The following is a 22,445-nucleotide window of genomic DNA, read 5'->3' as shown; positions in this document are numbered from 1 at the left end:
TCTGAAACATGAAATTCAAACCCAGATGAAAGAAAGTGAAAAATGTGATGTCATGCTTGCATTCACTGCAGTTCGGACAGAGTTCAGCATATTTGCTAAATACTGTCTTGAGTTGTTGTGGACTCCGACGAACAATGCAGATAGCGAGCGCGTGTTGTCTCATTACAACACAGTGGTTACAGACAGACGGTGCAATTTGAAACAAAGCAAAGACGAAGTACTGACAATGCTTTTGTTTGAACAATGAATTTGTATTGTGTGTGAACCAAGGATAATAATTACACTTCATAAACTTGGAATCGTTAAAATTAATAATGCCATGCAATTATTTAACTTTGTAAATAGATGCTAATTTTGAAAAAATGATGCTAATTTTGAAACAAATAGATGCTAATTTTTCAGGTCCCTACTTATGACTGATGGGGGGAAAAAATTCAGAGAATGCGATGAATTTCAAGATAAACAGCTTTAAAATACTGACAAAGGTCACGAGAAAATCTAAAGGACTTTTTTTTTACATTGAACCGACACAGTTAGTTCTTATGGTGATGATGGGATAGGAAAGGGCTACGAGTGGAAAGGAAAGGGCCATGGCCTTAATTAAGGTACAGCCCCAGCATTTGTCTTTTTGAAAATGGGAAACTGTGGAGAAACCATCAGTAGGACTGCCGACAGTGGGCTTTGAATCCACTATTTCCCGAATGCAAACCAATAGCTATGTGCCCCCAAACAGAGCAGCCTCTTGCTTGGTGGACATTCTTTCCTTAAATATCAAAGTGTAATTTGCCAATCCTTTTAGGCCACATCCGTAATTTCTACACTGACCCTTGAATATCTTCAGCCAAAGTTAGTTCATTTTAGAAGTAAGGAACTATTGTTTTGTCAAGATACTGTTTGCGACAAGTTTCTACATGACCCACTGCAAGGAAAGGGACGTAAAGTCGGATTTTTGTTTGTTTTGAGGTTGTTGTGGTTCTAAAATTGAAATAAGATACTGAGCATTTAGAAAAAGAGTTCATAATTCTAGGTGGAATATTGCAGAAGATATTAATTATTGTATATTGCTATTAAGAAAACTGTAATTTGATAAAAGCGCAATTACAGCTTTCAATAACCTTCTTACCAATTGTACAAAGTTTTCATGATGCTCCACGAGTATCTGTGTAAGTGAAGGATAGAGGGCATCCGAGGTATCCCCTGCTTGCTATAGGAGGAGATTGAAAAGGATTACCCTTCAGAAACCATCAGCTTGGGAGCATACAAGCCTCTACCTCAATCTGATACTACTTCAACTTATTTTCACCAGTCTCCTCACTTCAATTTTTCCTACTCAAACTCCAGTGACCAACTACTGTTCTCCTCCAACCTCCATTGTATTAGGATTGTGAAGCCCAGAGAGGCTTGTTTACGTGCCTTTCAAGGTCCTCCTTTTTATTTTGTTGACACCTTCAGTCTTCAAAGGATCTGATCTTTTCCTTCTATGATTAAAATTTAAGAGGGGATGATTATCAAACTGTATTTCCCTTCAAAACAATCTTCAGCATTACAAAAAAGCACAAAGGGAGGTTATTGGGTTATAGACGACAATGAAGAAGAGGAGGAGGAGGAAGAAGAAGAAGAAGAAGAAGAAGAAGAAGAAGAAGAAGAAGAAGAAGAAGAAGAAGGGAAAGAAAAAAATTGCTCAAAAGGAATACTAAGCAAAAGGGATCGAGGGATGAGAGTGGCCACTTCCTTCCCTGTCACACAGTACTGGTATACATTTTGAAGATATGCAATATTTCTTTGTCGGAAGAGAGATGCACTGTCTGACCTCACCCCTTGCGACTTCTTCATATGTGGTTATGTGAAAGACACAGTTTTTACGCCACCATTACCGGCTGCTCTAACAGAACTGCAGGCCCGCATCATCAACGCCTTTGGTGAAATTGACAGCGACATGCTACGTCGGGTGTGGGACGAACTTGACTATAGAGTTGATGTGTGTAGAGTCACTCATGGAGCACATATCGAGCTTGTAGGCTCACAAAAAAAACTTTGTGAGTTTTTTTGTCTGTCCATATAATTTTGTCATGTTACAACAAATAATAAACAAACAGGAATTTTTTAAAACCTCTCCAATCACTTGTGCGCACCCTGTATTGTACATATATTCGCATGATTTAAAGTGATTTGATAGAAGTTGAGGATGTTGTTATAGAATGAAACATGTCATTTTTGTTTAACAGTTTTTATTTTTTACAGGTATGGTATATGTTATATGTGTGAGGAGAACAGTTTGACAAAATTTGATGAGAAGAGGTAGAATGATAGGACACATCTTAAGACACCCAGGACTTGTACAGTTGGTTTTTGAGGGAAGTGCAGGCAGTAAGAATGGTATGGGTAGACCAAGGTATGAATATGACAAGCAGATTAGAGCAGCTGTAAGATGTAGTAGTTTAGTAGAAATGAGAAGGTTAGCATAGGATAGGGTGGCATGGAGATCTGTATCAAATCAGTCTATGGACTGAAGACTCAAACATCAACAACATGTTATATGTGTTATACGTAGTGTTTTCAGCAGAGTGAAAAACTTTAAAAATTACATTAACTAAGTCGACACAGAAAAATAAGGCTTCCTTCTTAACAAATAATTTGAAAGTTTATTTTTCCCATGTTTCTGAGTGTTTTGTTTGAATCGCACACTCTTCACTTTTGCTTAATGATAATACACGACTCTTAGGTTCTTGTGTTCCCAGAACAACAATACTGAACCTAAACATATTACAATATTACACACACCAACTCTCAAATAGCCAAAGTTCTAACTCTAGCGGACGAGTCACCACAGTCCCTAGACTGGCCAACAGTAAACAACTTAAGAGCTCAGACTTTCTCTTCTACTTGCTATGATTTGGGATAGGTGATTATCTGTAGACTCTCTCAAACTATCACAAGTATCAGATCAAAAAAATCAGATCACAAGTATGCCGTTACTTTTTATTTAGCGTACATTACCCAGTACATACAGTGTAAGTTTCTAGACACCAGTCTATTTTTCAATCGAACAAACCTTAGTAAAAAGTTGGTAGTTCATTAATAAATATTTTAAAATATGCAGTAACCAAAATGTCTAAGAGAAACTGATAATGATCACGAAGTTCTCGAATATATGAATGTCCAATACAATCCATTCTGGAAGTTTAAAATTGAATTATGATGAAAGTGTACTATCTACCTGATTTCTTTATGAAGGAATGGTACAAATACAGTTAATTTTTTTCAGCAATCTGAATGGGCGTTACCTTGGCGGAGAACTCTCCGAAGGCTATGACTACCAAGGAGTGTACTGGTATGATTGGCACGGTCCTGGCTACTCCCTCATGAAGACTAGAATGTCCGTAAGGCCCAACTCCAATACCCATACACTGTTCAACATAACCGGCAAACGATCACAAGCCAACACCAAACACAGAAAGACCACTACAACCACTAAATTACCAGTTAAAACTACTACCGAGTATGATTATTATACTGAGAATTGAAAATTGAATTACTATGCCTACTGTTAACTTATCTTTTTCATTTAGTTTCTCAGTAGAAACAAGAATTTTGTTTATGTCTTCTCACAAATGACATACAATAATTTAAGCAATGAACAAACAAGAAAACTGTTATGAACAATGGAATATTCAAAAACTGAGTTTAGAACATAGAAATAAAAAAAAATTATAACATGAACATTTGTGCAAGATATAAAACCAATGTTGACAGAAAAGAATGACAATAAAAAAACTGTATCACTGTAATAAAACAATCCTCTAATCTATATCCCCTTTATAGGCCAGGGAATCCTCAGAGAGAGAGATATGACAAAATGTGAATTTAGTCTTTACAGGGTGGTTGGAAACTATGTGGACCGGGTATATGACCATTAGAGGGGAGGTCAAACTGATACATAATTTGAAAAAAATAATTCAATGTGTCACGCTGTTGTAATTTAATCAACTGTTGAAGACAGCCAATCAGATCGCTATGCGGGAAAATTCAAATTGAAATCTCAAGGCAGTGTTGATGTACGCAAAATCAGGTGTTTACAGGCTCAAATGTAACTCCTGCACTAATATTTCTTATGTAGGGCAAACTGGAAAGAAGCTTTAATATAAGATATTTGGAACACATCAACACAGTCAAATATAATAAATTTTCAGCCATCGGCCAACATATGGTCGAATACAATCTCAAATTCACGAACACTGAACTAGACATGGGCATTCTTAAAATAGCTAACAAGAGCCCTCTGCTTAATATAACTGAAAATTTCTATATACATCTGGACCAGTACTTTAATGCTAACTATAATCTTACCGAAATTATGGAAAAGTCTAATATTTTATTTGAGTTATTCATTACCTATTTCAGAAAAAACAAGTTAGCAGATCAAAAAATCTTTCTTTAAGTTAATAGAAGGTCCTCTGCTGATACAATCACCACCATTTTCCCACCCGCTGGCCCCGCCTTAAGCCACTCCCCATTTCCCCGCCCCTCCCTTCGCATGTCACCCGCTCCTCTGGATTGCTCCTCCCTTCACCAACTTCTTCCCCTCCTATTCCATGCCATTCTCATTCCTTTAGTTGCACTCTACCAATCAGGTTGTTCATATTGCGCACAAGGTGAGCACTCGTTGCTTTCTCTTTCCGTTTTTCGCCATTCCCTTCCTTCAATATCTCGCGTTAATTCTAACTTTATCGTCATCAGTTCTATTGGTTCCAACTTGGATTGGGAATTTTCCTCACACTACAGCAAGAATCCATTATATTATAAGAATGTCGCATGGTTATATCTACATTTAATTTCTGTATCAGAAGTATTGTACCTCAAGCAAGACAGACACCCTCTGCACCAATGTTCAACTTTCAATTCTCTACCTGAAGATGCACTTAGAATTTTAGAACTCAATAGAAGCATCTGGACTTGGCATTCATCCGATTGTGATTGTTGGATGCGCTTGAGAACGGTTGGCTGTTGAGAGAGCTCTTGCATTATTGTAGTGATAAAGTAGTGAAAACCTATTGAAATACCTTAATTTTGTGTATATCTGATTCATTTAGTGCTGTTTATATAGTGGTGTTTAGTGCTTGTTGGTAGAAATTGGGAGTAGTAATAATTATTTAAATTTTGTAACAAGTAATTCAGTTGGTCTTCAGTAAATTACGTTTTCTAGGTTAAGTAGGCTAGCTAGGTGCACCTTGTTTCGAATTTAGGTTTAGGTAATACTTTAGGTAACAATATTAACTTTAAAAATATTTGTAAATACCGGTATCTGTATAGGTTCGTTGGTTGTACTTACAAAGGCAGATTATCATAAGGAATAGTACCGTAACTTCTGCAGCAACTTCTCCGGTATTTCGTATAGATATACGTTCAAACTATCGCGAAGGTAATAATTTACTACATTAAAAAACACGATACGCCTGTAAACTTCCATTTAAAAAGAAGTTAAAGAGATTACACAGTAATAGTTAACAGTCGTATTGTTATTGATTATTGTCGCTCCTCATATTCAAATATTGCATTGTTGGCTACAGTCGTGAACAAAGGGTGTAGTGTAGTCAAGTAAATATAAATAAAAATCAGCTGACCTTGTATTCCATTCATTTGTACTTCTGAGTAGGTAGTTAGTATCCGTAATTTATATTTCGCTCCCTCGATCTTTCAGTATTTATGAGCGGTTAGCTAATAATAATAAAGTTCATATATCCCAGTAATTGCAGTTCAAGTCCCTGGAGTAATAGTAGTAGTAGTTTTGACAGAAATATTTGAGAAATTATTGTAGACAACCTCGTATTTTTCAGTAGGCCTAATTAAGGACACTTTTTTTTTTCTCCGTCCCGTGGAGTAGGGAAAATAATAGTAATCCACCAGCTGTAATAATCACATAACCACATTTCAGTAGAATTGTAGTGAAGATAAGGTATAATATATTAGATAGTATCTTGCCAGTTATATTCGTGTTTTTCTTCGTGTACGGCAATCCTTTTGATACTTAAGCATTTAACCAAACGCAGTATAGTGTAGTGTAGATACATTGTAGTATAGATACAGTACGGTACATTTAGATAGTGCCGTATCTTGCCTGCTATATTCGTGTGTTATCTTTCGTGTGTATCTATTACACCCTAATACTAATAATAATTTGTCTAAGCATTTAGCTTCGTTGGTAATCTTTGAGTACAGTAGTTCTTGCAAATTTCATTTCTGTTGTGCTTAGTAGTGACATACGGTACGGTACCGGTATCGTAATTAGGATACGTCTGAAAGTAGTTTAAAAATTACTGTAGTGTACTGTAGAGTAGTATACGAGTAATATCCTATTAGAATTTAATGTGCTTATTTTATTAGTGTAAAATATTTGTGTAGTACTGGTGTAGTAGAGATATCCGTAGAAACTCTTACTAAAATATTGTTGAAATTAGGATAGGCTTAATTGCAGTTTGGAATTGTGTAGTTCTTGTGTATTACTTTCGATATTCAGTAATTAACAGCAGTTTTTATCCTGTTAGGGGTTGTAGGATATAAAAAAAATAGAGCACGACTAAGTAGTATTGTAGTGTAGTCGTATATTAATTAACTTATTGTTGTGTACTATCCCAGACAATATATCCCTCCGTTCATTTATTTTTTTGCAAATAAGTTACTTTATTTTTTTTAATTTATAATTTTCCCCCCGTAAAGAATGGCTAAGGAGCGCGAGTGTACTTATTGTGGGTGTGGTGAGGTGTTGAGGGGTATGAGGGAGGAGTTGGAAAGTTTGAGGGAGATAATTAGGATTCTCACAGAAGACAGGAAGGAAGATAGGACTCCCTCAAACAATGTACAGGTTACAGTAGGTGTACAAGAGGGAGGGGAAGGAAAGGGAGGAGTTGTAGAAGACAGGTGGTCTAATGTTCTAAGGGGAAGGAGATTGCAGGCCAAGGGCTCTATTCAGGATCAGAATTCAGGACAGGTGTCTGTGCGAAATCGGTACGAGTCACTCCAGGTAGAACAACAGAGGGAAGATGAGGGACAGGGAACTGTTGCTGAGATGCATGGAAGTAGGAGGAAGGGAAAAGGTAGGAAAGGGAAATGTAGAGTAGAGGATAGGAAAAGACAGGTGGAACAGGGTCATGGGAAGGAGAAAAGGGAGGAAGAAGTAGCTTCTGCAGCTATCAGGAAAGATAGGGCTGACCATGAGGGGAGGGGATCAAATGAGGTGGGTAGGGTTGAGGCTCTGGTCATGGGGGATTCCATCGTTAGACACGTGGGGAAAGTGTGTGGAGGAAAGGGAACCAGGGTAGAATGTTATCCAGGAATTAGGTTGAGGCAGATGTTGAGGAAAGTAGAAGAGAGGGAGGAGGGGAAGGAGAAGGTGGTAGTGTTTCACGTTGGTACCAACAACGTAAGGCAAGCTGACAAAAGTACCAACATAGTTGGAGATGTGTGGGATCTGGTAAATGCAGCACGGGTGAAGTTTAAGAAAGCGGAGATTGTTATTAGTGGAATACTGTGTAGGAGGGATACTGACTGGAGGGTGATTGGGGATTTAAATGAGACTATGGAGTGGGTATGTGGGAAACTGGGAGTGAAATTTCTAGATCCTAATGGGTGGGTAGGAGATAGGGATCTGCGCTCGGATGGCCTTCATTTAAACCGCAGTGGTACGTATAAGTTAGGAAATTTGTTTGGAAGGGTAATAGGGAGGTACATTCAGGGAAACGGGATGGCCTAGGGAGCGGTGATAAGGGAACAGGGAACTGGAAATCAAGTAGGGATGACATAAAATTGTTAGTGCTGAACTGTAGAAGTATTGTAAAGAAAGGAATAGAATTAAGTAATTTAATAGATATATATTTACCAGATATTGTAATAGGAGTTGAATCATGGCTGAGAAATGATATAATGGATGCAGAAATTTTCTCACGGCACTGGAGTGTGTATCGTAGAGATAGGATAGGAAAGGTGGGAGGGGGAGTTTTCATTCTGGTGAAAGAAGAATTTGTAAGCTACGAAAAAGTTAAAGATGAGACACATGAAATTCTAGGTGTAAGGCTCATTTCTAAAGATAATAGGCAACTTGATATATTTGGAGTGTACAGATCGGGAAAGGCTAGCACTGATGCGGATTCGGAATTATTTGATAGGATAGTCAGCTATGTGGGAAACGACATGGAAAGAAATGTGATTGTAGCGGGAGATCTGAATTTGCCAGATGTAAATTGGGAAGGAAATGCGAACGACAGGAAGCATGACCAACAAATGGCAAATAAGTTAATATGGGAAGGACAGCTGATTCAGAAAGTGATGGAACCAACCAGAGGGAAAAATATCCTGGATGTGGTGCTGATAAAACCAGATGAGCTCTATAGGGAAACTGAAGTAATAGATGGTATTAGTGATCATGAAGCTGTTTTTGTGGTAGTTAAAAATAAATGCGATAGAAAGGAAGGTCTTAAAAGTAGGACTGTTAGGCAGTACCATATGGCTGATAAAGCAGGTATGAGGCAGTTTCTAAAAAGTAACTATGATCGGTGGAAAACGGTAAATAAAAATGTAAACAGACTCTGGGATGGGTTTAAAGAAATTGTTGAGGAATGTGAAAACAGGTTTGTACCTTTAAGGGTGGTAAGGAATGGTAAAGACCCACCTTATTATAATAGAGAAATAAAGAGACTAAGAAGGAGGTGCAGACTGGAAAGAAATAGAGTTAGAAATGGCTGTGGAAGTAAGGAGAAATTGAAGGAACTTACTAGAAAATTGAATCTAGCAAAGAAGGCAGCTAAGGATAACATGATGGCAAGCATAATTGGCAGTCATACAAATTTTAGTGAAAAATGGAAGGGTATGTATAGGTATTTTAAGGCAGAAACAGGTTCCAAGAAGGACATTCCAGGAATAATTAATGAACAAGGGGAGTGTGTATGTGAGGATCTTCAAAAGGCAGAAGTATTCAGTCAGCAGTATGTAAAGATTGTTGGTTACAAGGATAATGTCGAGATAGAGGAAGAGACTAAGGCCAAAGAAGTAATAAAATTTACATATGATAACAATGACATTTACAATAAGATACAAAAGTTGAAAACTAGAAAAGCGGCTGGAATTGATCAGATTTCTGGGGATATACTAAAGACAATGGGTTGGAATGTAGTACCATATCTGAAGTACTTATTTGATTATTGTTTGGTCGAAGGAGCTATACCAGATGAATGGAGAGTTGCTATAGTAGCCCCTGTGTATAAAGGAAAGGGTGATAGACATAAAGCTGAAAATAACAGGCCAGTAAGTTTGACATGCATTGTATGTAAGCTTTGGGAAGGCATTCTTTCTGATTATATTAGACATGTTTGTGAAATTAATAACTGGTTCGATAGAAGGCAATTCGGTTTTAGGAAAGGTTATTCCACTGAAGCTCAACTTGTAGGATTCCAGCAAGATATAGCAGATATCTTGGATTCTGGAGGTCAAATGGACTGTATCGCGATTGACATGTCTAAAGCATTTGATAGGGTGGATCATGGGAGACTACTGGCAAAAATGAGTGCAATTGGACTAGACAAAAGAGTGACTGAATGGGTTGCTATATTTCTAGAAAATAGGTCTCAGAGAGTTAGAGTAGGTGAAGCTTTGTCTGACCCTGTAATAGTTGAGAGGGGAGTTCCTCAGGGCAGTGTTATCGGACCTTTATGTTTTCTTATATATATAAATGATATGAGTAAAGGAGTGGAATCGGAGGTAAGGCTTTTTGCGGATGATGTTCTTCTCTATAGAGTGATGAATAAGTTACAAGATTGTGAGCAACTGCAACGTGACCTCGAAAATGTTGTGAGATGGACAGCAGGCAATGGTATGTTGATAAACGGGGCTAAAAGTCAGGTTGTGAGTTTCACAAATAGGAAAAGTCCTCTCAGTTTTAATTACTGCGTTGATGGGGTGAAAGTTCCTTTTGGGGATCATTGTAAGTATCTAGGTGTTAATATAAGGAAAGATCTTCACTGGGGTAATCACATAAATGGGATTGTAAATAAAGGGTAAGTTACCGATCTCTACACATGGTTATGAGGGTGTTTAGGGGTTGTAGTAAGGATGTAAAGGAGAGTGCATATAAGTCTCTGGTAAGACCCCAACTAGAGTATGGTTCCAGTGTATGGGACCCTCACCAGGATTACCTGATTCAAGAACTGGAAAAAATCCAAAGAAAAGCAGCTCGATTTGTTCTGGGTGATTTCCGACAAAAGAGTAGCGTTACAAAAATGTTGCAATGTTTGGGTTGGGAAGAATTGAGAGAAAGAAGAAGAGCTGCTCGACTAAGTTGTATGTTCCGAGCTGTCAGCGGAGAGATGGTGTGGAATGACATTAGTAGACGAATAGGTTTGAATGGCGTTTATAAAAGTAGGAAAGATCACAATATGAAGATAAAGTTGGAATTCAAGAGGACAAACTGGGGCAAATATTCATTTATAGGAAGGGGAGTTAGGGATTGGAATAACTTACCAAGGGAGATGTTCAATAAATTTCCAATTTCTTTGAAATCATTTCGGAAAAGGCTAGGAAAGCAACAGATAGGGAATCTGCCACCTGGGCGACTGCCCTAAATGCAGATCAGTATTGATTGATTGATATTACGTTTTAAAGTGCAATTTTAGAGTATTCACTAACAAGGGCATATTTTAATCATCATTGTAAAAGTTGTATGATAATTATTCTTACAGTCTAATTGTAATTGACGTAAATCTTAAAAAAAAAAAAAAATTATTTGTCTCTCATCAGTATAACATTATTTTATCTATAACAGCTCATCAATCCACCATTTTATATGTACATTATCGCATCACATACACAGTTCATTCTTTTAAAATTTTATTTCCACAAATTAATTCTGACTTCGGCAAATCCATATGTGTATCTTAGTTAGGCTGATGATGACCCATATAGGGTCAAAACTAGTCCCTTGATAATATGTTGTAATGTATTTATAGACATTGCAATTATTGTACAGTATTGAGTAGGTGGAATAAACTTTGTAAATTATATGTAATCTTAATTCAATACGGAACCAATAATGAAATTTATAACCTTGTATGATACAACAAACCACAATAATACAGCTCACAAAATTCCAAAACTTGACTATGACTTTGGTTCTGAAGAAGATTCCTAATCACTAAAGATTTTGTCCATTTCCAACAACAGTGAAGACGTAGGAGACTCAGAGGAATAATATTCCTAGAGATACTGTTCTAGCCCTGGTATCCTTTAAAATTTGTAAGAAAGATCAATCTCTCCCAGAAGATACAAAAAGCTTCATTAATAATCATGACTTGGCTGTCCAGAGAGATAATTTTGAATACAGTATTAGGAACAAAAGATTTCTGAAGCACAAGTAGAACTAAGCAATTATTATAAGGGGAACAAGAGAGGCCAAACTCTTCTAAAACACAATCCCGTGCTTTCCATCTGAGAAATAAGCAGGATGATATAAATACTGCAGATCTCTTCTGATGGAACATACAGAAGCTTTATCCTATTCCTGCCTATTTGGGTGTAATTCTGGACTACTCCTCACACCTACAAAAAGTACTGCAGAATGTAAAATACAGCAGCAGGTTTCAGTTGGGAACAACCAAGTTATCACTGTTTAGCCCGAAGGCCTGCAGATATACAAAGTGATGCAGGAACAGTGCAAGTGGCTTCCTAGACTGGGGTCGCTATCTCACCGCCAGATACCTCATCAATAATTTTTCTCAAGTACGCGAGTAAACCTCGACCTCAAACTAGCCCTCAGATCCAGGTATACGCTCACCAGACCACAGGACCAGCAGTATGAGACCTGCTCCTATTAATAAAGTTTACAGCCTACTAGATCCTAAAAGAGAGTACATATCCAGAAAGGAGAAGTATACAGCATCTACTAACACAGCTTATTCAAACAATGGTTATCAACCTGCCAATCTAAAATTCACTGCCTGACAACAACAAAAAAGTTAAGCAGCCAGAAGGAGTGGTCCAATATTATCCCATTTCAGTATACATGCATACCATTGATGTGTGAGTTGCGATTCAGCACTAGGGAGTTCGGGTATCAAGAAAAGGTTCGCGTAGTATAGATTTACAAGGATCTGTAATGTGTAGAACGCTCACCAGAGTGCATTCGTGATGGCACCATCCTGTTGTTCATAAGTTGTTAACTGCTGTGAGTCAGACAGTGAAGCAAGACATGCATAGAGAACTATGTACAGTACGAATAATAATAATGTTATTCGCTTTACGTCCCATTAACGACTTTTTAAGGTCTTCGGAGACGCCAAGGTGCCGGAATTTAGTCCCGCAGGAGTTCTTTTACGTGCCAGTAAATCTACCGACACGGGGCTGTCGTATTTGAGCACCTTCAAATACCACCGGACTGAGCCAGGATCGAACCTGCCAAGTTGGGGTTAGAAGACCAGCGCCTTAACCGTCTGAGCCACTCAGCCCGGCATGTACAGTACGAAGCACCCGTGATGTCTTGCAGACGCGTTAAGACAGCGTATCCACTAACTAACAGCATTTAACAGAAGCTAGATTGTGGGACTGCACGAGGCTGGTTGGCCGTATAGTGCAATTGCCAGGGATGTGGGCCATTCAAATGTCACAGTGGCCTGATGTTGGACTCAATGGATTCATGAGGGCAACCAATCACGTCATGCAGGTTTGGGTCGACCAAGAAACACCACCCCGAGTAAAGACCATTGTATGGTGCGCCAAGCATTGCGGGCTCCCATAACTTCGGCACCCGCCATCCGTGAACATGTACTGGAGACTCTACAACATCCTGTGGATTTCCGCACAGTGTCTGCCACAAATTTTCAGTTTTCTTCTTCAAACAGTATCACCTAACCTCACCTTACATGTATCATGAAAACACACTTCAAGCACATGTAGAGAAATAGTAACCACCTCGCTAAAAATGTACATGGGAATAGCCTTTCCAAAATTTAACTACACATGAGAAAATATAAACTATCCTCTGAAATCAGTGACTATACTCTGCCATATCTTGAGGTGTATAAAATTCTTGCTTAATTTCAGTACATAACATTAAAATTAAGCGATCATTTACTTCAGCTTTTATTTCTAACAAGTTACAATTGCTATCGGACAAGTTACTTACGCATTTATTACAAAAACATGTTCTCTTTCATTTCGAATTTTCTTTATGCAACAGCAGTCTACGGGTATTACTAACTGACTCCAACATCGCCTTCAAATGTCGACGAGAGAGCTTGCTAGTGGACATATAGAGGAAATGATGCCGAAGATGATCGGTCGCATGCAACATAATCGCTGGGATGCATAAATATTGGTAACGGAAAATCATGCACGCTTAATCGCTTGTAATAACAGATGCATCAGTAATAGGGCTCTTGCTGTAACTGAAGGGTGATACACAGTTGAATATAGGAATTTTGAAGGGACAGACAAAAACTGCCATTATAACGGGGTTCCCATTATATGCCGTACTCGCTACAGCGAACTTGTACTGCATTTGTTTTCAATTCAAAGAAGAGCCTCGGAATGCAAGATACTTAGCTAAGACACCAGCATGAGCAAACCTATGCCAGGTATGTTGACTGACAGCCTGACGATAGGCAGGGCCATGTGACCATGCATCAAACTCGTAGGTTAGGTTCTTCAGCCTGGCAGAACTAATTTATGATTAAAGAAATTTAGAAAATACCTGGGGGGGGGGGGGGGGGGGGGAGCATAAATGTTTTATTTTTCAGATATTTTCTAAATTTTATTTAATCATAAATTAGTTTTGACTGGACTAGGTCAAAACTGAAAAGAATTGGTTACCACTATAACAAAAAATCTCAGAGAAAACAAATAACATGAATTGGGACCGTCAATATACTCAACCTTTCAGGAAAGTGTGAAGTACTAGTGGACCTCATGCAAAAAGTAAAATATCAATCTTGAGGCTGAGTGAGACCAAGTGGAAGGGTAAGGGATGAAGAAGATAAGGAAACAGTACACCCCACAGTGGTAGAGAGACGAGGAATGCAGTCGGATTCAACGTGGCAAATGAGCTCACTATCTACATCCAGCATGTCAAAGAAGGAATAATTAAGGCAAATGTGCATCTAGGAAAGGAAAAGATAACACTGGAACAGGTGTATGCACCACAGACCGTGTGCAACCAGGAAGATAAAATCCAATTCCTGGAGGATCTAGAAAAGTTGGTTTTAATGTCCCACTAACAACTTTTATTATTTTCAAAGGATCTAGAAGAGGCCATCATCACAGTAGACCTGACTGCACAGATCGGGACGACAGGACTGGGTATGAGAAAGTGATGGGACCAGATGGGTATGGTGGAAAGAACGCAGAAGGGGGATATCTTCTTGATTTCTGCATCAGGAATGGCTTGGTGGTGAAAAATTCAGTTCTAGCCCTTCAGGCAAGCAACTCAATGTTGAAAACATCCTAGAGATGTGGGATACAAGTTTTAGGTAAATAAAATATAATAAAGAGAATATCTGGCATTAAACTATAATTTAGATAAACTAGAAATACTAGAAAGGCAAATCATGAGGAAAATATTAGGCCCACAAAACACAGCAGAAGGTTGGAAATTACAAAGTAATGCTGAAATATATCAAAAAATAGAAAATATATCAGATGTAATGAGGAAAAGGAGACTTATGTTTTTTGGACATTTATATCGAATGCAAGATAGTAAATTAACCAGTAAGATTTTCAGATATTTGTGGGGTAAGAAATCAACGACAAGCTGGGTCAATGAAGTAAGAAAGGATTTAGAAAAAAGCAATATAACAACAGAAGAAATAAATAATAGAGAAGGCTTTTGGGAAAAAGTATTGAAAATAGAAGGATTCCAAGGTAGGAAAGTAAAAAAGACTGGTTCCAAGTGGTCTGAAGACAGAAAGAAGAAACATAGTGAACAGATGAAAGCGTACTGGAAGAAAAGGAAAGAACAAAGAAGAAGGAATTGAAATTGGCACGTGGTCCTCTGGTGGCCCATTCGAAAGAAGAAGAAGAAGAAGAAGAAGAAGAAGAAGAAGAAGAAGAAGAAGAAGAAGAAGAAGAAGAAGAAGAAGAAGAAGAAAGTATGAGAATTTATTCTTTATTTATTCCTAAAATTCACGATCATTGTCTTAATCATCGTTATCTGGTCAATTACATTAGCAGTTTGCCTTTTTCTACCACTACACTACAAGTGTTAATGTGAGTCAACGCACTGTTCCACTTAAGCACTTCTACATTCGGTGTGGACATTTTTAAAAAAGTCTAAAACCGCCTGAAGGTACTGAACCAAGGAACACATTACAGAAAAAAATTATGTAAATAAATTAATTTGGCTAGAATTTGAGTGAAAAAGAAAGTGAGTAAAGAAACAAGCAACTTCAGACTGTTTTTCCAGAACTACATTTAGACCAGAAGTGATTTTTGAAACTTATTTTTTAGTTTGATAGAACTATTCAAAACTAGCAATTTGAACCTAGCCCTTTAACTTTCAGCAAAATTGAGGAATTAGCTTAATTTTACGTCTTTTTGTCTGCTAAGAAATGTTTTCAACAATAAAACAGCTGGCTCAAGAATAGAGTCAGTCAGTCAGTCAGTCAGTCAGTCAGTCAGTCACAGTGTCATGAGGTACAGAATGGATAACATAAGATCAATATTTGGTGTCGTTAGTAATGAAGAAAGGAACAGACTTGTGACAGATGTCGAAGTTAATTCCTAGCAAGAGCTTTGATAACAGTAGCAGATTTGAAAGAATTTCATGTACCAAAAATACCAACCAGGGAGATGCCAAAGATGGAGCCTCTACGGCTCAGGCGGCAGCACGCCGGCCTCTCATCGCTGGGTTCCATGGTTCAAATCCCGGTCACTCCATGTGGGATTTGTGCTGGACAAAACGGAGGCGGGACAGGTTGTTCTCTGGGTACTTCAGTTTTCCCTGTCATCTTTCATTCCATCAACACACTCCAATATAATTTCATTTCATCTGTCAGTCATTAATCATTGCCTCAGAGGAGTGCGATAGGCTTCAGCAGTCGACATAATTCCTATCCTCACCGCTAGATGGGGGCTTCATTCATTCCATCCCTGACCTGGTCAAATGACTGGAAACAGGCTGTGGATTTTCATTTTCAAGATGCCAAAGATCAAGGAGTATGAACTTAAGAAAACTGACAAGCAAGCTGACTATCGGGACCAGATTCAAGGTTAGCTGAGAAGAGGTGAAGCAAAGACCAGAAATGAAGAATGGACCACAGAAAAAACATCTACGTCAAGGAAGGAAGTCTTTGTGAAGATAAGCGTGAAAGTGTGAGAGAGAGGAGAAAACATCATAGTGGAATCAAAGAGTGAGTGCAGCTATAGAAGAAAGGAATGCATCATAGAAAGGAAGAGACCGAGAAAATGAAATCGGTACTGTAAGGCCTGAGGCATAGATCAAAGACTTTGAAGAGGTGTACTAAGAAGCTGAAAACAGATATTTCACGAAGAGAAGACGGAGAGATGGGAGATTTTTGGATAGAAATTGCATGAATGTAGTAAAGGCAATATGAAGTTACTATACAGCATTGTCAAAGGCAAAAGAAAACTGATGGATAACGTCAAGGTACTTGAAAACAAAAATAGGAATATAGTCAGAAATGAATGTGATATTAGAAAGGTCCTGAAGAACCATTTCAAGCACCTGTTGAATGCATTATGGGAAAAGAAAAACTTAGGATCCAAATGTGTTCTGAGGAGTCTTCTATCACCCAGACAGAAACAGAAGCAGCATTAAGAAATATGTCTAAATGAATATTGCCTGGAATAGATGAAGTGAATGCAGACATGATCAAAGCAGCAGTGATATAGAGCCTGCAATGGCTACACAGAATGCTTAATGCAGTGTTGGAAGGACAACAAGGTACCTGAAGACTGGAACAAGGGTGTTTTCATTCGTCTGTTCAAGAAAGGGAATCCACCAACCATAGGCGGGCATAACTATCACATGGGCTGAAAATTCTCGGCAAGAGCATTGAGCGGAGGCTGTGAACCATCACAGAACCACAATAGGAGGAGAAACGGTATGGTTTCAAAAGTAACAGGTCAGCTAATAGATCTTACATACTGTGCCAGAGTACTGATGGCAAAGTATTGGGAGAAAGATAAGAACCTGATCATGGTATTTTGAATACTGCAAAGGCATATGATAGTGTCGCAAGAGAGACAATCTGGCAATGTTTGTGAAAAGTGCCTGAAGAACTTGCAAGGAAAGTCCAGGTGTTGTACAAGGACTGTACCAGTTCCATGCAAGTTATGGAAGGGCACACATCATGGTGTACAACCAAGAGTTGGACCAGCAGGGCAGTGCCCTATCACCACAGCTGTTTATAACAGTTATGGATGAAAAATGTAAAGTTAAAAACTTCATAATTGTTCTGTACTGAACTGAGAATACTAAAAAGAAAGTATAGAGGTTCCACCTTTTCAATACACTGTTATTAAGTTGTACCAATATTAAGTTACAACATGTTGAAAAGTGTTGTGTTGGGCAAAAGGACTAAATAAGTCTTTGCCCAGTTTAGCATACCAAGCGAAATCTAAGGCCTATCATTACATAGGCCAACACTTTTTCAACATGTTGTAACTTAATATTGGTACAACTTAATAACAGTGTATTCTATACTTTCTTTTTAGTATTATGGGTGAAAAAAAGAAAAAATTAAGAAAACACTGGATGCTCTCAATGCAGCTGATGTCATCAAGATTTGGGAAGAAACAGGTAAGACTTGTCACGTAGAAAGCCAAGTTTCAGGAGTTCAACTTCGAGATTAGCAAAACTAAGACAGTGATGATTACGGCAAACAGAGATGGCTACGAACACACGGACATAACACACATTTGGCAGTGCATTAGAGGGGACATCTATCATGTCCAACTTGATCCTTATTGATATCAAATAACCAGCTTTATTGGACTTCTTTGATCTAATGTTTCCAGTTTTATGATGTCCCCTTAGCCAAACTTTTTTTTTGTACACCATATTTTAATTATACATAAAATCAGGCAAAGTATCTGTTAAATGCCTAACATCATATTTGACACAATTTGACGTAATCTCCCAACTAGATGACCCCCAGAATCAACTGTATTAGAATTTTGCTAGCCATGTCTGCAAAGATTAACACGCGAGAGGTCGCACCCGTTTTAGAACGCCGAGAGGTCGCGCGAAGGCAAATTGCTCAAGCTTCATATTTTAATGAGCTGCTATTTTCCTTTGGCGGTAAATGCTCTGATAAAAATATTAATATGTACCCTGTGTAACTGCCTTTCAACTAGTACTAACATAATTACCCAGTAACAATATTCTCTCAATGTAAAAAAATTAATGAATTTTGTCGCAAAATCTGGTAAAGTTACGAGAGTTTTTAAAGACCGCGAGAGGTCGCGCGTGAGCAAATTGCCGCAACGTTTCCATTTGTACATTTCAATAAATGATTTGGTCACAATTCAAGATAAAACTACAGCACCACACTTCACTGAAAGCCACCATAAACCTCATGAACTTTACTTAAGAAACTTTCTTGGAAATGCAGTCACGTAAGAATGCACTACGCGAGGGGTCGCATGAAGGCAATATGCCGCGGCAGATGCTAGAGTGAAAGAAAACTTAAACTACTCCGGAACGCAGCAGGCAGTTCACTGACTATAATCAACGTCAGGCGAGAAAGAGGGAGGGGAGGGATGAAATGAGAGCCCTAAGCCCTACAGCGGCTAGCAACAAAATTATAAACAAATATTTAAAAGTGCGGCAAATTGCCACGGGTGCGACCTCTTGCGTGTTAAATTTTATTCCGTATATCTAAATAAAACTTCATAGACTTGAATTTTAAAGTGTTTATTTTTAATATGTATCTGTTTTGTATACTTACATGACTTGTCAATTTTGGTTATAATGGCTGAAGATGACCTTTAGCGTGTTGATACTAGTCCCATTATGTTTTAATGTTAATGTAATTTACATCAATTAACAATATGTATTGAGTAGGTGGATGTTACCTTAATTTTATAAGTATGATTGCTTGTCAATACAGACCATCATGGAATTCATAACTTACAATAGGCCTGTCTCTGATAGGTATTGAGTTTACAGAATCATCTCAGAGCATGCTGGAAACTTCCAAATGATTCTCCAATCCTGTTAGCACTATATTGAATGTTTCGTCCATCCTTGATTAATATGATAGTTCTCACAGTGCCTTTCGGCTAAGAGGTATCTTCACTCAACAAATATGAAAGATTTTTTTTTTTTTTTACAAGTTGTTTTACACTGCACCGACACAGATAGGTCTTATGGCAACGATGGGATAGGAAGGGCCTGGGAGTGGGAAGGAAGCGACCGCGGCCTTAATTAAGGTACAGCCCCTGCATTTGCCTGGTGTGAAAATGGGAAACCACGGAAAACCATCTTTATGGCTGCCGACAGTGGGGTTCGAACCCACTATCTCCCGGATGCCAAATATCAAAGAAACACGCAATAAATTTTGTTACTTGTGACAAAAATTATATCACCTAACAATAGCTTCTGCTTCAGTATTGCAAATGCTTTTAAAACTTAGAACGTTTTATTGAATGCAGGTGCAATAAATTAAGTACTTAGGATTGAAAAGTGGCTTGTGGAGTGGCATTTAAAACCTCTTACCTCTAAAACTGTTGATTACATGTTTCTTTGCTCATAAAACCTCCCTAAATGTAAGCAGCCTTTGTACATTGTGTTTATTTGTTACCAATTCAATTTTTACCAAGTGATTCACTTTTTCCTACCAGCCAGTGTAGATCAAAACTTAACCTGGAGAAGTGGAGTTTTCCTTACTAGTCAATCCATTGAAAATGTAGTATAATTCAATCTACAGAGTGCAGCTTATATCCTCTCTGACATTCACAGGAGGACTGTACTAGTATCGTCCAATCTTCAAGGCATGGCCAAGTACTGATCACACATCATATAAATCTACACTTTCAAAGTTTTGTCAAGTTTAATGCATAGTATAATTTGATAATTTTGTTGCATACAAATGGCAATGCTTCTGACATGGACAAATGGTGTCCATGGTGTCCAATGGACACTGGAAGATATAACATTTTAATGCCTCCCTTTTGTCACCCAAGCACTTCTGTTTAAATTTTCAATGGAAGGTAGATGCATTTAAACTCTTAAAATGTGAGAGGTACTTCAATTATGCACGAGTATGAGGGTGTATTTTATTACTTCATGACTAGACAAAATATAGGCATTCAACCTAAAAACTGAAGGGTGAATGTTGGTGTCTACTGATTCACATAAAAATACATTTTGTCTGTCATATTTTTCTTTAAATGAGTGCAGGTTATTTGAGTAAATAAGGTACTAATTTTACAATAAAAAGATACTAACCTATATAATAAATCAAAATTCTTGATAAGATTTGCATTACTCACCTATTTTGATACCCCTCTGCCAGGTAAAGGTTACACTACGGCTCTTGATGTGTATCTTGTCCTCAGATTCCACCTCAGTCACTGAGCCAATCAGTTCTTCACTTCGCAATTTGTTCTCTATGTTCTCTTCAAGTCGTCTGATGGCTGCTTGGACTCGCTCGATACGAGTCATTGCTATGAAAAATGCCAACATGAGCAATTTTAAGAAGCAGTTCAATCCAGTTATTACTAAAGAGTTGGACAGCAATAAATGTCACCAATATTACAAAGTTATAACATAATATAATAACTCCAACCTTAAAAATAACTTTTCTGCTCATCACCCATACTGTTCTACTGTATAGTGGTGCCTCAGTTAATTGTTCCAGAAGATACCTTTTTTTTTATTCCAAATTTTAAGGTCTCAAAAGCACTCTGACCACAAATTGGTCAAGTACATTTTTTTCATTCCAAACAGTATCATCACCCTGTAAGCACTGTAACGAATGCCAAAATCTGACCAATAATTTATAAAAAGACGTACAGTATTAAGAATTTTGTGGCAGTAATTCATGTAAAACTTGCGATACTTATGCACTGAAAGCTAGAAGAGGTCAGTGGGCCTAAACCCTGTCCGCAACAGTGGTCACCACAGAAGGAATCACTCCCGTGGAATTCAAAGTAAGTTTCTCCAAACATTTATTTGAGATGTCTTGGATGTTTTCCATAAATTACTTTATATGTGGAAGCTTTGCTTTAGAGAGATGTCCTATAAATTCAAGAACAACAAAAGGTACTGAAATGGTGCCCGGAAGTCAGCTTTCATTTCAATACTGAGGACTCCCAACATGCCCAAGACATCATCACAAGTGCTGAAAACTGCATGTACCAGGATGACCCAAGAGGTAGTCAGAAATGTAGGTCTTTGCACTCAATGATCCCACTGTTAAGGTCAAGCAATGTTAGAACATAGGTCAGCCGAGAGTTGTAGTTCCTTCTCAGAAAGTGGCTGTATCACCATATTACACCATAGACACAATAAACAGTCAATGCTGACTGGTTCACTCCAGCCTGCCTTCTTAGTTCTCTTGAACAACTGACAGAAAGAGAAGTTCCAAGCTGCAAGGATTTCTGCTTCACTACACCAATCATCATCATCATCCTCATCCTCATTGACTAACTCCAGTTTCCCAGGTGTGCTATATGAGCCCCTTCCATTCTGTTCGGTCCATGAACCATTCTTCGTTCACAATCTGCTCCCAATCCTGACCTCTCTCCTCTACGTCCTTCTTCACTAAGTCTGTCCATTTTTCTCTAGGTCTGTCCACTGGTCTCTTTCCCCTTATTTCTCTTTCATACTGCTTTCTTGCAGACCTCTTGGCACTCATTCTTTTCACATGACCAAACCACTTCAGTCTTGCCTTTTGGATCTTCTGGAGTAAGGAGTCTTGTAGTCCTATGTCTTCTCTGACTTTTTCATTCCTGCTTTTATCCCTCCTGGTCTTCTGGATCATTGTGCGTAGGAACTTCATTTCTGCTGCTTGGCATTACGAGTTGTTGCAACTTGCAATAATGCAAACTATGAGTTCTGAGGAGTTGTCTTCTTTTCTTTTATGACCACATAGGACCACTTTAGTCAGTCCATCGTTCAGGTCTCTTTGAAGGGATTGTTCGGGCTTTGCGGTCCTCCCAGTACTTCTTCAGATGCTCCGATCTTCGTGCCCTTTCCTCAGTTGAAAATGTGCGTGTTCTTGGTTTGTTTTGTGTAAGGGTAAAGCGGAGGTTTGTATTCTTGAGTTTTGTATTCAATTTTATCTTATTTGTGGTGTCTTCTGTTGTAAGGCCTATTTCCTTCAGATCCTCTCTTACTTCTCTGATCCGTTTACATCCTGTTGTGGTATTTTTTGAGACGAGATTGTGTTGTACTAGTTGTTTCGGAAGTCTCGAATCCTGTATCCTCATGATATGTCCAAAGA

At 38.2% G+C, this 22,445-nt stretch overlaps 2 protein-coding genes across 3 annotated transcripts in view; one reads left to right on the top strand and one right to left on the bottom strand.

Annotated features, from left to right (window-relative positions):
* The window catches only part of LOC136878733 (fibrinogen-like protein 1), a 44,574-nt gene extending 39,627 nt beyond the window's left edge, over positions 1 to 4,947 (top strand). Inside the window, exon 10 of the mRNA XM_067152182.2 lies at positions 3,266 to 4,947. Within this exon, the coding sequence (XP_067008283.2) occupies positions 3,266 to 3,524 (259 nt within the window). The 3' untranslated portion in view covers positions 3,525 to 4,947. The remainder of the gene's footprint in view (positions 1 to 3,265) is intronic.
* Positions 1 to 22,445, bottom strand: part of Mekk1 (mitogen-activated protein kinase kinase kinase 4) — a 258,470-nt gene that overhangs the window by 61,036 nt on the left and 174,989 nt on the right. For both annotated transcript variants that reach the window (XM_067152711.2, XM_067152712.2), the window contains exon 18: positions 20,491 to 20,664. In XM_067152711.2, the coding sequence (XP_067008812.2) occupies positions 20,491 to 20,664 (174 nt within the window). The remainder of the gene's footprint in view (positions 1 to 20,490; positions 20,665 to 22,445) is intronic.

This window comes from Anabrus simplex, chromosome 8, assembly GCF_040414725.1.
Source record: "Anabrus simplex isolate iqAnaSimp1 chromosome 8, ASM4041472v1, whole genome shotgun sequence".
In the NCBI taxonomy this organism is placed as follows: domain Eukaryota; kingdom Metazoa; phylum Arthropoda; class Insecta; order Orthoptera; family Tettigoniidae; genus Anabrus; species Anabrus simplex.
The sequence above is the reverse complement of the archived record's forward strand: the minus strand, read 5'-3'. Positions and strand labels throughout refer to the sequence as shown.